Source organism: Rana temporaria, chromosome 1 (genome assembly GCF_905171775.1).
Source record: "Rana temporaria chromosome 1, aRanTem1.1, whole genome shotgun sequence".
NCBI lineage: Eukaryota > Metazoa > Chordata > Amphibia > Anura > Ranidae > Rana > Rana temporaria.
The window spans coordinates 409,135,566-409,151,489 of record NC_053489.1 but is presented as its reverse complement, the minus strand read 5'-3'; the positions used below and the strand labels follow the sequence as shown (position 1 = coordinate 409,151,489).

Genomic DNA, 15,924 nt, shown 5'->3' with positions numbered 1-15,924 from the left:
TCCTTCACTACTGTATTGATGCTTGCAAATGGATGCTTAAGGAACAATTTTTTATCCTGCAACCACGAGTCATTGTATTCTCCCGGTGGGGGTGGCAAAAGACAGTGATTATTGCTAGGCGCTATACTAACTGCTAGCGATAATCGCATGCAAAATCCAGCAGACTGGTCGTACCTAAGTTGATCAATTGATCAACTTGGTACATTCAGCCTGCCTACACATGGTTCGAATCTCGTCCGGTTCCTGCTGAACCCACTAAGATTCGAACAGTCTGTGGCCGGCTTTAGGAACAAAGAAGTTCTCAGTTCATACAGGGGTTCCTCTCTTCACTCACGGTGGCTGAATGGAGCATTTGGGAAGTGAAGGAAAGACAAGTATAAACAACCAGTGAACCACCATTAAAAATTATGAAACACTCTTTAAATTGTAATTTGTGTTTACGTCCCTTTAAACTGTTCCTGTACCTGGACAAATAAGATCTTTTAAAACCAGGAAAATTAAAAGCTGCGTTAAATATACCGTGGAAATTTCATGTATAGTAGTATAATAGTTTTCCAGGCTGAAAGCTTATGAATAGATTGAGTGCTGTGAGTCAAATCCATTTAACCTGTGTAAACAAATAAATGCTAAAAAACAAGAACATTTTTAACTGTGAGATACATGCATGTGCCTTGGGAAATCTGCCTCAAAATATGTTTTTAGAGCATATTCACATATCCCGTGTGATATCACAAACACAAAACAGAGCAATACAAAACTTGCTTCTACCTCATTGAATCCATCTGAGACAGTGAAGGTGAAATCATCTGCATGCTTCTCCTCTGTGCTGGTGTGAATGTACTGGATGCTTCGTGATTCTATGTCCGCCTGGCTGAAGCTGCTAATTTTTATACCTGGAAAAAGAAAAGCTATGGAATGTTATTTCATATTGACATGAAAAAGCCACATATACAAACAGATACAAAGACATACTAGTCTGTCTTTTGCATTACTCTGTCTGGACTAGTGGAGACTGGAACATTTAGAAACCTTAAAATGTATTCATATGGAAACTATGGTACTATATTTTCAAGGTTCAAGAACACTAGGAGCAGAAAAAATGCATAAAATGCTCATAGTTGCTCATATTGCAGAAGAGTTTATGGGCATTTGTCTTTATACGTGATTTCTTGCCAAAACATTCCCCTCTGTTCATTTTTCAATGTACACATGAAAACGCAGAATGCTCCTAAATGCCGCGTTTATGTGTGTTTATTGTTTTTTCTGCCTGAAACTCCTCTCAAAAACACACTTGTGATGGTGTTTTTTTTTGCCTCTAAACTTTTCTCTTGAAATATGCCTGAATGTGCATGGACATATAGGATAATACTGAGCTGCTTCTACAGGCAGCCTCTGGGTTACAAACAAGAGGTTCTGTAGGTTTGTTCTTAAGTTGAATTTGTATGTAAATGTGAACAGGTACATTTTTTAAGTGTAATTTCAGCCCAAAAAAAAAAAAAAACAATTTAAGTTTTCAGGATAGCATAGGGAAGGGTGAACACTCCTGTAACCTTTGTTTTGCTATCTGTGCCCCTGTTCAGAAGATTTCACCTCACTTTATGTCCCTGTGACAATTGGATTTTTAAAAATTTGGGTTGTCGTGAAAACAAGGATTGGAGAAAAAGCTTCAGTGGAGACACCTTTCTCCCATGATAATTCTTATGACCCTTACACACGATCAGGCTTTAGTCAAACCAAACTCACATCGGAAATTCCATCGGAGGAAAAGAGAATATGTTCCATTTCCAATGGAATTTCTCCAAAGGGGCATACACACGGTCGGAATTTTCAATGGAAAAAGTCATTCGGACTGGTGTGTATGAGACCTTAGGCCCCTTTCACACGGATGGCTGTTCTGCCGCAGTTAAAAGCATGTTTATTTTCTGCTAAAATTCAAAACTCCAGGCACAACGATTAGCTGTATTTGTACAGTGCAATTAGCTGCGGTTGCTTCACCCGGTCACCGAGTGATATCCGCCCCCCTTATGTCATCACCACCCAGAGCATGATGGGACTGTGACGTCATAAGAGGCCTATATAAATCGTTGCGCACCACACGCTTGGCATTACAGTGGGAGGAAGCGGCGTGTCAACATCAACGAAGAGAAGAGGGAAGAAGACGACAGAAGACCGGGCCCCCGCTAGTAAAAGAGCTGCAAGAAGATAGCGGAGAAGCCCAGCAGAAGGACACAGTGGAGAAGAGGGAAGAATACGACGTGGAAGACCGCCCCCCCCCCCAGCCTGCTGGTAAAAGAGCTGCAAGAAGACAGCGGAGAAGCCCAGCAGAAGGACACCGGAGAAGAGGGAAAAAGACAACAGAAGACTGGCCTCCCCGCTGGTAAAAGAGCTGCAAGAAGAGAGCGGAGATGCCCAGCAGAAGGAAGAAGGCACCTGAGAGCAGAAGAAGAGACCCCCAAAGTCGGAAGAAGACCCCCCTGGCTTTTAAAACCTGTGTAGTGTGTTTTTTTATATTTTGTTTCCCTCCAGGTGAATAGGTAGGGGTACGATGCACCCCATACTCATTCACCTAGGGTGGGGGGGGGCCGGGATCTTATTAAAGGGGGCTCCCAGATTAGTATAAGCTCCCCACCTGCAGACCCCGACAACCAACAGCCAGGGTTGTCGGGAAGAGGCCCTTGTCCCCATCAAGGGCGCCCCCCTGCGCTCGCTCGTCCCCACCCCCTTTCCTGACCGACCAGGCTGCGTGCTTGGATAAGGGTCTGGTATGGATTTTGGGAGGGACCCCCACGCTGCTTTTTCGGCTTACGGGGGTTCCCCTTAAAAACCATAGCAATGATAAGAGCCTGGTATGCTCTTGGAGGGGGAACCCATGCCGGTTTTTTATTTAAAATTTGGCGTGGAGTTCCCCCTCAAGATTCATACCAAACGCAGCTGACACAGTTCACTGCGAATACCTGCGGTTATGTGCCGATAGCTGCGCAAGATCGCACCTGGACGCATTCAATTCTATGTTTTCTATTCGCACAAAACCGCAGCTAAATGCAGTGTGTGAAGGGTGTCATAGGAAAGCATTGTGTGCTTCTAGCTGCGGTAGAATCCGCAGCTAAAAGCACCATTCTATCCGTCCGTGTGAAAGGGGCCTAACAGGAGTGAATTTGCCTTCCTAGGGAAAGATTTCTGCTCACTTCTTGTTGCTTTCCTTCATTTGTAAGTATGAATTGTGCTTACATTGGATGCTAGTAACTTGAGGACTGCCTGTAGAAGCTAGAGAAAAAAAGAAGCAAAACTCCTGCAGAAGCAGCATTTTATAAGCCCAGTGTGCATGAACCATCAGTGAGTACACATTTTGAATTATTACGGTAGAATTTATCTGAAAGCAATTTTTAAAGTAACTGTTCACATTTTACTTTCTCTTCCATCTTCCATCTTTTAATTGTTGTATTCCATATACAGATATAAAAATGCTCCTTCTGGCGTTCATTAGCATATCAAGCAACATGATTAGTATTTATTGCTTAAAGCAACAAAGTAGCTCAGAGCATAGGCAGGCCTGAGGACTATTTGCCACCATAAAATAGATTTGGACCCATCAATGTTGTCACATGAGAGAAAGAAGATCGAGTCATGTGCTCCTACATGCCTGAAAGTACTAGGAATTTTCGTCACTTCTAGCATCTGAACAGAGCAGCGATGAAAGTTGAATATATGCTGCTAGGGAATTAGGCATCAAAGTGACCCCAGGGTTTTGGACATACTGTTTTTATTTTAATGACTGCAAAGGTGTAGATAAACATATAGGCCCAGATTCACAAAGCACTTACGCCGACGTATCTCGAGATACGCCGTGTAAGTCTAACTATGCGCCGTCGTATCTGTGCGCCGTGCCCACAAAACTAGATACGCCTGAAAATAGGCTTCTTACGACCGACTTAACTTGCCTACGCCGTCGTATCATGGGCGCATATTTATGCTGGGCGCATTTGCCACTCCCATTGATTTTCTATGCACATATGCAAATGAGGGAGATACGCCGATTCACAAACGTACTTGCGCCCGGCACATAATATACGCGGTTTGCTTAAGTCGTACGTCCAGCGTAAAGTTATTCCCCATATATGAGGCGCAACTCATGCTAAGGTATGGACCAGGGAACACAGCCGTCGTATTTTACGTTGTTTACGTAGTACTTGAATACGGCTGGGCGTAGGTTACGTTCACGTCGTTGGCAGTGATCCGTCGTATCTTAGGGAGTAGTTCCGACATGATTCTGAGCATGCGCACTGGGATACGTCCACGGGACGGCGCATGCGCCGTTCGTTTTAAGTACTTGTATGGCACTCGGCCCATCATTTGCATGGGGTCACGCCTCATGAGCATGGCTCACGCCCACTTCCACCTACGACGGCTTACGCCGAGGGAACCCAGCGCAGTTTGGGAGGCAAGTGCTTTGTGAATTCAGTGCTTGCCTCTCTGCGCTACGTCGGCGTAGCGTATATTAGATACGCTACGCCTGCATAAATATACGCCAATGTATGTGAATTCCGGTCATACTGTATACTGTATGTGTAGATTGATTCACAATATTTTTAAAACACAGGCCTTCATTAAGATTATCCACATTTTACATTAAAGGCCATCTCCAACATGATATTGTTGTTTTGCAATATTGATGGAAAGTTGATTTGCAGAAGGGCAAAATTTCCAGTTTCACAAACATGCTTCAGCCAGGTTTGTGAGTGGCATGCTTGATGTATTTTCTAAAATACAGCATTAACACATCATTGGGTGTCCAACTTCCAGAGGCACTTTTGTTATGGCCTAATGTGATGGGGTGGAAATACAAAATGCTGCCAGATAACATCATTACTGGCGACTGACATATAGTTCACCTGCAGGTGATTTAACCCACTGCATCAAATATCAGTTTTGTATAGAGTTGGCCTTTAAAATAAAAAAAAGGCCAAATAAATCATCTTGAATTTAGGACAACTCATTTTAGGAATGTGTTCTGCTTTAGCCTGAAAATGAGACACTGTACCTGGGGAACCCACGTGCTCCAGGCGGCCAAGACTAGGTTGTCTAGTGATGTGAAACAGAAGCTCTCTGGGTTCGCTGTCCTGATCTGTGGCTGACAGTTGCTGTGTGGTAATTTTCTTCCAGGAGTTTTCATCCAAGGTGAGACCTTTGTTGGCAGTAATTGATGGAGGCTGCTTGTCCTCTGTAAGAATAATGAGTACAAACAAAGCATGCTTAGCAGTCAGATTTACGAGCCACTCAATAAATGCCTTGCCTGGGTAAAGGTTAGAAAAAAAAAAGTTACATCTTAAAATATCGACATAGATTGCAGCAGTGTTTTAGCTTTTCAGAAACCTCTTGGAAACATACTTGAATATTAAAAGGGACCTGCCACACTGGTGCAGATCAGTGCGATTTGCACTTACAATTTCTTTGCAGCTTGCGACTTCGTTTTAACAGAAGTCTAGCAAGTCACAATGAATTCGTCAAAAAGTCGTTCCTGCACTACTTTTTGATGATTTCATTGTGACTGTACATGAGTCGCACGGTTCCATTGCCAACAATGAGGTGCGACTTGTCATGCAATTTGGAACTGTCAAATACACTGCATAAACAAACTTTGGAACTGCATAAACAAAAAATTGGGGATATTTATTATATATAATAGTACAAAATATTGCTTTTTTTTCCAAAATTGTCGCAGAGGTGATCAAATACCACCAAAAGAAAGCTCTATTTGTGGGGAAAAAAGTACGTCAATTTTGTTTGGGAGCCACAGTCGCACGGCCGCGTAATTGTCAGTTAAAGAGACACAGTGCCGAATCGCAAAAAGTGGCCTGGTCATTTGGCAGCCAAATGGTCCGGGGCTGAAGTGGTTAAGACAATGGCTAAATTGTATACATGCATTGACATGATTTAAAACCTTAGGTGTTATCAGCCCTTAGGCCGGACATACACAATTTGAATCTCAGCCGGTTCTTGCTGAACTGTTAATGGGCAGGCTGAATGTACCAGGTTGATCAATCGATCAACTTGGGTACAATCAGCCTGCCGGATTCTCTTATGATTATCGCTACCTATAATCGGCTGCTATAGCCACTAGCAATAATTACTGTCTTCTCCTGGCGGGGGCGTCTTTCCCCATCGGGAGAAGCCAATTGCTGATTCCCCTGTCAACACTGTCTGTGTTGATGGGGGACTTGTGCAACCGTGTATGGCCAAACTTAATCTTTAAGTCCGCCCCCCTCCATTCAGCCACCCCATAACCCTCTACCTGGCTTTGTATTTTGTCCACAAAAGACTGTATGCAAATGTGGCTACTTTGAAAACTTCTTATGTTTTAACTGCAACTTATGCTTATGCTTCAACTGCTGTTTTTTGGTGATGAAGTAGAGCAGCATTTTATAAATGAAATCCATAGTAAAATATAATTTTGCATTAAAAAAACAACAACAATAGTATTTTTACTGATTATGGCAGATGCACACCTATTACTACAGGCAACCAGCTGTCTGCAGACAAAAGTACTTATTGTCCTATCGACTGTGCAAATGTTAATGCATACTGCATTACATGTGTTGAAGTTTTTAAGAGGTGTTTTTGTTTTAGAGGTGTTTTTGCCTGAAGAAGGAGGCCATGTCCTCTGAAACGCATTTCCATAGCAACCTAAGTGTCGAACATCAGCTGACTCTACCCCATGAGCACGTGGTTGCACATCAGGGCTGAGTCTCCCTGCCATGAGAGGATCCTCATTGTGAGCGGGCGGTTTACGTGCAGCTGACACACTCAGGCCCCGTACACACGACCAGTTTCCTCGGCAGAATTCAGCTTCCGACCGAGTTTCTGGCTGAATTCTGCCGAGGAAACTGGTCGTGTGTACAGTTTCGGCCGAGGAAGCCGACGAGGAGCTCGACGAGGAAATAGAGAACATGTTCTCTATTTCCTCGTTGTTCTATGGGAGCGCTCGTCCCGCCGAGCTCCTCGGCGGCTTCAGTGCTGAACTGGCCGAGGAACTCGATGTGTTTGGCACGTCGAGTTCCTCGGCCGTGTGTACGAGGCTTGACACACAGAGATCTTTGACTGTCAGCCTACCCTGGACCCAGCCTGGAGCCCTGCACTTGTGAGAGCCATCACAGCTTCACACAGACGCGCTTCATCTGTACTAAATGTGAGTGTTTAGTGATACTTTGTTTCTTTTATCGCTAAACAAATAAACTGTGTTGCACTCGGAGTCGGTGCACTCTGTGGGCTAGATTCAGGTAGCCGCATTGTAAAGGCGACGTAGCGTATCGTATTTACGCTATGCCGCCGTAAATCAGAGAGGCAAGTGCTGTATTCACAAAGCACTTGCCTCCTAAGTTACGGGGGCGTAGCGTAAATGGGGCCGGCGTAAGCGCGCCTAATTCAAATGAGTATGAGGGGGGCGTGTTTTATGTAAATGGGTGGTGACCCGACGTGATTGACGTTTTTTACGAACGGCGCATGCGCCGTCTGTGTACATATCCCAGTGTGCATTGCTCCAAAGTACGCCGCAAGGACGTATTGGTTTCGACGTGAACGTAAATTACGTCCAGCCCTATTCGCAAACGACGCAAAAAATTCAAAATTTGACGCGGGAACAACGTCCATACTTAACATTGCGTACGCCTCATAGAAGCACGAGCAACGTTACGCCAGAAAAAAGCCTTACACAAACAACGTAAAAAAATTCCACCGGGCGCACGTACGTTTGTGAATCGGCGTATCTAGGCCATTTGCATATTCTACGCCGAAAACGACGGAAGCGCCACCTAGCGGCCAGCGTAAATATGCACCCCAAGATACGACGGTGTAAGAGACTTACACCAGTCGGATCTTAGGCTAATTTCGGCGTATCTTGCTTTCTGAATACAGAAAGAAGATACGCCGGCGCAGCTTTGAATTTACGCGGCGTATCTATAGATACGCCGGCGTAAATCCTTGCTGAATCTAGCCCTGTCTTTCTATGTATCTTTGCAAGGGAATCTCTCTAAAAGTAGAGGAAATTGCCTCTTTTACAGCTGTCACTCAAACAAATGTCCCCAATGAATGACTTCTCTTATTTCCTGTTCTCGTGACAACTGTAAAATTATGGATTTCACATCAGTTTCTGTCCCAGTAATCTTTCCCCATCCATGCAAAACAAAAAAAGTTAGGGCTTTAAATATTGTTAAAGAACAGGATAGGACAAAAATAGGACATTATCATAAAAATTACTTACCCAATATGCTTATATAGAAAGACTGGTCTATCAGTGCATTATCTTCTGTATCAACCACATCAAATTTTAAGGCAAAGCTTCCTCCCGATTCTCCTTTCTTGTGCTTGTACTGAATGTATCCTAAAAACATCCAAATTATAAATAAACTTTAAGAATTTTATTACGCTGCCATACTGCTGCTGTATATGCAAAGTAATCACTTGGCAAGTGGCTTATATCAGGCAATTTCTTTTCTTTATTACTGCAAGATAAATACAGCATTACAGATGTGCTGTCCTAATCAAACAATTTATTTTAAAATCAGATGAGACAATATTAGTCACAAGATAAAGGAGTGAGAAAATCAGAGAAGAAGGGCACATTTATTATAAGAATGGAATATAATTAAGATTGATGCCATTGTATAACAATGCTGATCCCTAATATGTGGTTTCTGGAGAAAATAAATCCAATTATGAAAGACAACATGCAGAATTTGTAATGACAGTTGGCAATTTATAGTCACTTTCTTATAATTTAAGCCAATGTGTTTGTATTACTTGTACAAAAATGAAAAATTAAAATAGACTAGACATGTTTATTAAGGATTTTGCTGTATATTCGCTGACTGACACATTGGAGTTGATTTACTAAAACTGGAGAATGCACAATCTGGTGCAGTTGTGCATGGTAGCCAATCAGCTTCTAACTTCAAGTTGTTCAATTAAACTTTGACAAAAAACCTGAAACTGCATCAGATTTTGCACTCTCCATACTCTCTCTGAATTGAGTCACGCATTTCCAGAGATGGCCAGAAGGAAGAAACAAAATAAGGTAAAAGTTATCACAGTTTGAAAACGTTATAGTGGTTCTAAAGGCAAAACGCTTTTTTACCTTACTGCAGTCTCTGTAAAAAAAAATTCAATGGCAGTTTCCCCCAAGACCATTCTCGATCCAGTGCTGTCACGTGTGCAACAGCTGTTCTCCCCTCTTCCCTCTCTCACAGGCTTGGCTGAGAGCACCGTAAACCACTGGCTCTTGCTGCTGTCAGTCAAATCCTGTGAGCAGAGACTGGGGGCGGGGCTGATCCACATTATGTGTGTCCATAGATGCACACAGCCCGACGCAGGATCACGCTTAAACATCTGCCCCATAGCAAGAGACAGAGAAGGAAAGGAGAAGACAGCGGTGGTGGAGGATCCCAGAGAGGAGGTTCAGGACCACTCTGTGCAAAAGAGCAGGTAGTTTGTTATTTAAAAAAAAATGTTAACCTTTACAATCGTTTTGGAGCTTTGTGCCTTCTAAGACTGCCTTCTTAGAAACTGGATCACTAGTGTCATTGTGGTAAACCCTGTCCTGTGCCTTGGAACCTACAATTTTTTTACTATAATTACACCAACTTATCTTAGCCCACACATTTTCTTTACTCTATCATTGCACATTTAAAATCTTTAATAATTGAACATAAAATGTGTTACTATATATTTAATTATTTATCACCTTTATTAATATCTGACTGAGTAAAGCTGGTGATTGGTCCCTTTACAGAAATGGGTAGCAGATTACTGTTCTTTGATATCAGCAGTTGTCCCACAGCAGGGTCTTTCTTGATGTCATATTGCAGTTTTTCATCATCTGAATCTATGTCAGTTCCCTTTAAATTCTTCTCAGTTATGGTAGCTGTAGAACCTTAACAGGAAAACAGTAAAAAAAAAGTAATTTATTGGGCTATGCTAGTGCAACAAACAATTCCATTATTTGGATAATTAAGCAAATGGCTATATTTTTTTTACATGTTTTAGGTCACTTAAGACTGAATGTATTTCTACAGCAAAGTTTTTTGGGTATCTTAAAGGATAAGTTTACCTTTGGAACATGTTACCCTAAATACAGGTGGAGCATACAACATGGTCCAGCTCCTGCATCCTCTCCTCCTGCACCCTTACTCCCTGTGACAGTGGGCGGGGAATCTTCTCCCGACACCCGCTGTCAGAATTTAAAAAGCACCACCCATGTTAGGAGTAAAAGACAAGAGCAAACTGAGACACATCATGGCAGAGTGGGGTTGATTTACTAAAACTGCATGGTAGAAAATCCGGTGCAGCACTGCATAGAAACCAATCAGTTTCCAGTTTTTGCTGTCAAAGCTTAATTGAATAAGCTGAAGTTAGAAGCTTATTGGCTACCATGCACAGCTGCACAAGATTTTGCACTCTCCAGCATACATCTCAACATAAAAAAAACTGGTCAAACTTTAAAAAGTTCTGATGAATGGCAGGGTCATTAAATAAAGTTTAGATAGACAGTTAATCTTTCAAGTTACAAAACAAAGTATACATATACACAACTGATATAAAGGACATATTGGGATATAATTTCTATATTGTTATGGAGTCCACCCAGAACAGGTCATGGGCCTCAAAATCATGTTTTATTACAACACTAAACTAAAATGTATTGGATTTACCTCCCCAAATAAAATTAGAAAGTATTCTGTAGAAATGATTGTCTGTATACAGTATATGAAAAAAAGTTGAGATACCTGCTGAGATCTGCAGGCCTCTGTTTACTGCCATCCTTGGGGATGCCTTCCTCTGTGGCTCAATATTAAACTGCAGTCTTCCACTCTCAGTGTAGAGACCATCGGAGAGAGAGAACCTAAATTCATCTGAATGTGCAGTTCCACCCTCAGGTATATATACAATCAATTCATCCAGCACATCCTGATAAGTAAAGTAGAAGCCTTGAAGCAGAATGCGGCCATTATCCAGTGGTTCAGAGTAGAACTGTCTCCTTCGTAAGTTCCCTATTGCAGTGTGCAACACAAAAACAGTTATTTTCATGGTATTTATGTTAAGTAGAAAGAAAACTAGTTTGACTGAAACAAAAATAATAAACATACTTGATATGTAGATATTTTATTAATGCTATTAATTTATCATAAGAAAAATAAATATATCCTTATGTATTTAACAGTCAGGTTTATCTAAATTTCAGCTTCAGAATAACTATAAGTGGAAAAGGTCAGTAGATTCCGTTTATTGGAGTTTTTTGGCTGTTACTGTTAAACAATAACATTTGAGTTTTTCATCCTTCCAGTCATATGCATAGATGTAGTAACATTGATAATAATGGTACCTGTTATGTTTAATTACTGTTTATTATTTAATAAAATTACAGTAAATATCACACATATCCAGAAGTATTTACAAAGAAGGTGTTGCGTAGATAAGCTAACAGATGGATATTAGAAGGATGTATGACTTACTGACATGGTAAGAAAAAGTGCTTTAAAGCTGAAAATGTCTTTGTAAATGCAGATAATATTAACAGAAAGTCAAGTTAACATGTAAAAAAGACTTATGTTTCTTCACAAGCATTCAATATTCAAGTATTAAAGACAGACAGGAGGACATGGTGGTACAAGGAAGAGAACCCCCTTGAGGAATCAGAATCTCAGATGTATGGAACCACTTACTTAAGTATGTGTTAAATTCCACTAAAGAGAATAGAAAAAGAGAAAGAAAGAAGTTTATAGTTGCAGTCTTGCTCTCTGGACTACAAGGAATACTTATGAGCTAGTAGGTTACTATCTTTTCCCAGTCCATTTCGTCATAGGGTTCTGCAAGCTCCACATCCCACTTAAACAGAAAGTTTGGTGGCTGAGGATAATATTCTTTAAGCAAAAGTTGATATACCACTGGCTTGATGGATAGGAGATGTAAGGACTCAAACTCTGTGTGGGGCCTATTGATAGAATCTAATGAAGGTATAGAGCTCAGGAAATGTTGCATTTCAGAATATTCTAGCCAGGCCTTAGAAGGAATATGACACGATGAAAGTAGTCTCGTCAACTGGTCTGTCTAAGTACAATGAAACCAATCAAGAATTTTGATTAGGGACAATTTGTGAAGATATAATGACACATTCGTTAGGCATACTCCACTCTATTTAGATAGCGATAGGATCATACTCTTAATGCTAGGATTTTTATGAATCCATACAAAAATCCAAACCAGGAAAGGGTAGGTCTGTAACAAGATTGTTCAAATACGCTAGGCTAGGTAGATTGGTTAGGATCTGAATCCCAAGATGTTTAATGGATATGCATTGGTATTTGAAAGAAAGTTAGTTTGAACCTGTGATATATCCCTTGAGGTAATTTTACCTTTTAAGACTTTAAAGAAACCTGGCCTATTGGTGGCCCCCGAGGATAGGTTTAAGAGATGCTGTGCTTAACCTCCCTGGCGGTATGATTCTTTCCGAAAAAACATGCTGAAAGCGGTACCATTATTTGCAAGGACATTTGGCGTTTTATATTGTAGGTCTGTAATTTTTAGAAATAACTCACTTAAATCTGACCAAACAAGATTCTAATAGGCATCCCGGGTATGACATTTTTTTAAAAACAAAATTATAAATTATAATATAATAAATAATTATAAATAATTATAACAAATAATAATATAATTATAATAAAAATTATTCAATAATGTAATCAAATTAAAATCACTGAAATTTGCTCAGTTGCAGAATTGTTGCTGTCATTATTTTTTATTTTTTATGACGAATTTCCCCACAAATCGCTATCGCACAATTCTGCAAGTGATTATAATTTATTATCGCTGTTTTTTAGCTGATCTAAAACTATTTTTGACATAAAGGGACACTTTTGGTTGCTATGGACAATCTACAGTTTGCAGGGAGAAAGAAACGTTTTTATTATATAAAATGACATGCATGACACAGGACAGACCACTAGGGACAGGGGGGGTGTGTTTTTTTTACATACAGTACTGTAATCTATAAGATTACAGTATACTGTATGTACGTAATGTGTTTGATTACGTTTTTGAATTTGGCGCCGTTCTCCGTCCCCGTGCGTCGTAACGTCGCAGGGAACGGAGATCGGCGTCACACGGAGGCACTATGTGAATCGAGCGAGGTCCCGCTCGCTCACACAGCGCGGTGGCATCGCTGGATCCAGGGACAAGGTAAGTAAAAAGTGCCTGTGGATCTAGCGAGGCGAGCCCGAGACTGACTCGGGGTTACCGATCGTAGCAGGAAAATCTAACCCCGAGTCAGTCTCGGGAACACCGCCAGGAAGGTTAATTCACTAAAATACAAACATTATTTGGAGTAATGTAAAATTAAGGATCACATTGCTTAAAGAGGAAGTAAACCCTGATGGGTGTTACTTCCTCTTTGTTTCCCTGCAAAGGTAAAGCATAATGGGCTACTATGCATCACCTAGTAGCCCATTATGTGACACTTACCTGCAGGAGAAGCCTGTGATGTCCCTGTCTTCCTCGCTAGTAGCAAGCGTCTTTTCTTCACCCCTCTTCCTTCCGGGGCCGCAAACTCCGGCTCTGTGACTGGCCGGAGTAGTGTGATGTCACTGCTGCGCATGGAAGCCGCCTTTAACTGCATGACCCGAGCTAGAAACAGCACAGCGTGCCCTTTCTAACTCCGGCGCATGGGGAGAAGAAATCGCTGCATGGCGATTTGAAAATATCTCCTAGACCGTGCAGGTCTGGAAGATATTTCAAGCACCTACAGGTAAGCCTTAATCTAGGCTTACCTGTAGGTTAAAGTGGTTGTAAAGGGTTTACAACCACTTTAAAGAAGAACTAAAGGCACATTTTTTTTAATATTTTGGATAGAGTGGAGGAGTGAACTCCTGCCCATTTTTTTGCTATCTCTGTCCTATTGTGGAGATTTCCCTTCACTTTCCATATCAGGAAGGGAGAGGAAATCCACCCAAAGTGAGGAAATCCCTGGTTGTCATCTAGATCACCAGAACTAGTCTCCCCATTGGAAGACTTCCTGTTCTGGTGACAACCCAAAATTTGGAATTTCTTTTACTCTCAGTGATAACGGTAAACAAGACTAATAAAGAGGTTGTATCTCCCTAACAAGAGCACAGACAGCAACCTGACATATGTACTAATCCCTCTGCACTCTATCCAAAACTTTATGAAAAGGTTTGCCTTTAGTTATACTTAAAATTAATGAATGTTTTAACAAATGGCATCTATTACAGATTAGTGAATTAAGCCTACTTATCACTGTGTCACAAATAAGAACTTTGCTGTCCTAGAGAAAGCCATCAGATTCCAAACATTACAGGAAAAGTTTTAAAATATTAGTTTAAGTGTAAAAGTCAGCAGTAACAGTATGTCACATAAACATTATTATGGCTCCAGGCTTACCATATAAAGGTGCTTTAGTCACATGGAAAATCAGCTCATTATCTGGTGTATCTATGTCCTGAACACTTAAGCAAGTGTTCCTTATTACAGCTCCTGCATTATCCTGAACACTTACAGGCAGTAAAAATATTTGTGGAGGTTCATCATTTTTGCCCTAAAATCAAATAAGAGCAAAGTGAAAGAAAAAATATTATTCCACTAAACGCTGATATATTACACACACACACACACACACACACACACACACACGCACACATTACACACTGTAAATCCACTATTAAAATTACATTCCTAAATAAAAGTTAAAATGTTACTAATATTATTCAGGAAAATTTCAGAAAAATGTCTCATTATGAATAATTATACCAGTGCAAAAGTTATTACACTACTCCGACACTACTGTAAATATTTGTTGCTAATCAATCCCGAGTGCATGCTGAGAATTTCTGCAATGATCATCAGAAATTTCAAAACCACAGTGAACTTCTCCATGCCAGTGTATACCCCATTAGGGTGCATGCAGGCAGCTCTTTAAGCTTAGTACAGCTGAACTTCCCAGGGCTGTCTTAAAGTGGAGTTCCACCCATAAATATAACATTACATCAGTAGTTTTTTAAAAAATGTCATTAGTACTTTACAAAATTTTTTTTTTTTTTTAGATGCCTTCAAAGTGTTGTTGCTAGGTAGAATAGTTAATCTTCCCACTTCCTGCACCTAGGTGCTTAATGCTTCCTAACCTACACCGCACAGACTCCTGGGAATGTAGTGGGTGTAACTTTCCAGGAGTCTGTGCACTCCCCAGTCTCAAAGAATCATGTGACTTGGACAGCACAGGTGCTGAAACCTGATCTGACACTGCTTGTGCAGCACTGAGCATGTGCTAGATCTGCAAGGCTGAAATCCAGGAAGTCATACAGTCTGGCTTCATGATGCCCACACTTAAGATGGCCCCAGTCAATTTATATTTTATAAAGTGTCTAAATGCTGTAACAACCTAACAAAACGGACCTTAGTTTACAGACTAACTTTACTAGAATACATTAAGCTTGTGTATTACAGGGGTATTTATATTTAAAAAGTGAAATTGTGGCCGGAACTCCGCTTTAATGAGAGGGCACACCTGGGCAGTGCCCAGGGGCCCCAGCTGCATGGGGCCCCTGCACGTTCCCCAAAGCAGCTGGTCCTTGACCCAATGCTGCCCCAAAATTGGGAGTCAGAGTGCTGGGGGATATCTTGTGTATAGAAGGGAGTGTTGGGAGGATATCTGGGGTGTAGGTAATTTCACAAAGCTTTCAGCTATGCACTGCACGCCAGTAAATCTTACTCCAGCTGCATCCTCTGAAAAGTAAAACTGTTCAAAAACCCTTGCCAGAGGAGACACTCAAGCAAAATGACTGTGGCAAGTGGGCAAACTTAAGAATTTAAAAGCATAGGTTTTGTCGATACATATAGGATTCATAAGGATTCTTCAATCTGTTG

General features: G+C 41.1%; 1 protein-coding gene across 1 annotated transcript in view; it reads right to left on the bottom strand.

Annotated features, from left to right (window-relative positions):
* The window catches only part of FRAS1 (Fraser extracellular matrix complex subunit 1), a 660,838-nt gene that overhangs the window by 112,874 nt on the left and 532,040 nt on the right, over positions 1 to 15,924 (bottom strand). The window contains exons 43-48 of the mRNA XM_040324225.1: positions 14,446 to 14,599; positions 10,776 to 11,039; positions 9,734 to 9,922; positions 8,255 to 8,374; positions 5,039 to 5,218; positions 769 to 893 (exon numbers count right to left, since the gene is read on the bottom strand). Coding sequence (XP_040180159.1) covers positions 769 to 893; positions 5,039 to 5,218; positions 8,255 to 8,374; positions 9,734 to 9,922; positions 10,776 to 11,039; positions 14,446 to 14,599 — 1,032 coding nt within the window. The remainder of the gene's footprint in view (positions 1 to 768; positions 894 to 5,038; positions 5,219 to 8,254; positions 8,375 to 9,733; positions 9,923 to 10,775; positions 11,040 to 14,445; positions 14,600 to 15,924) is intronic.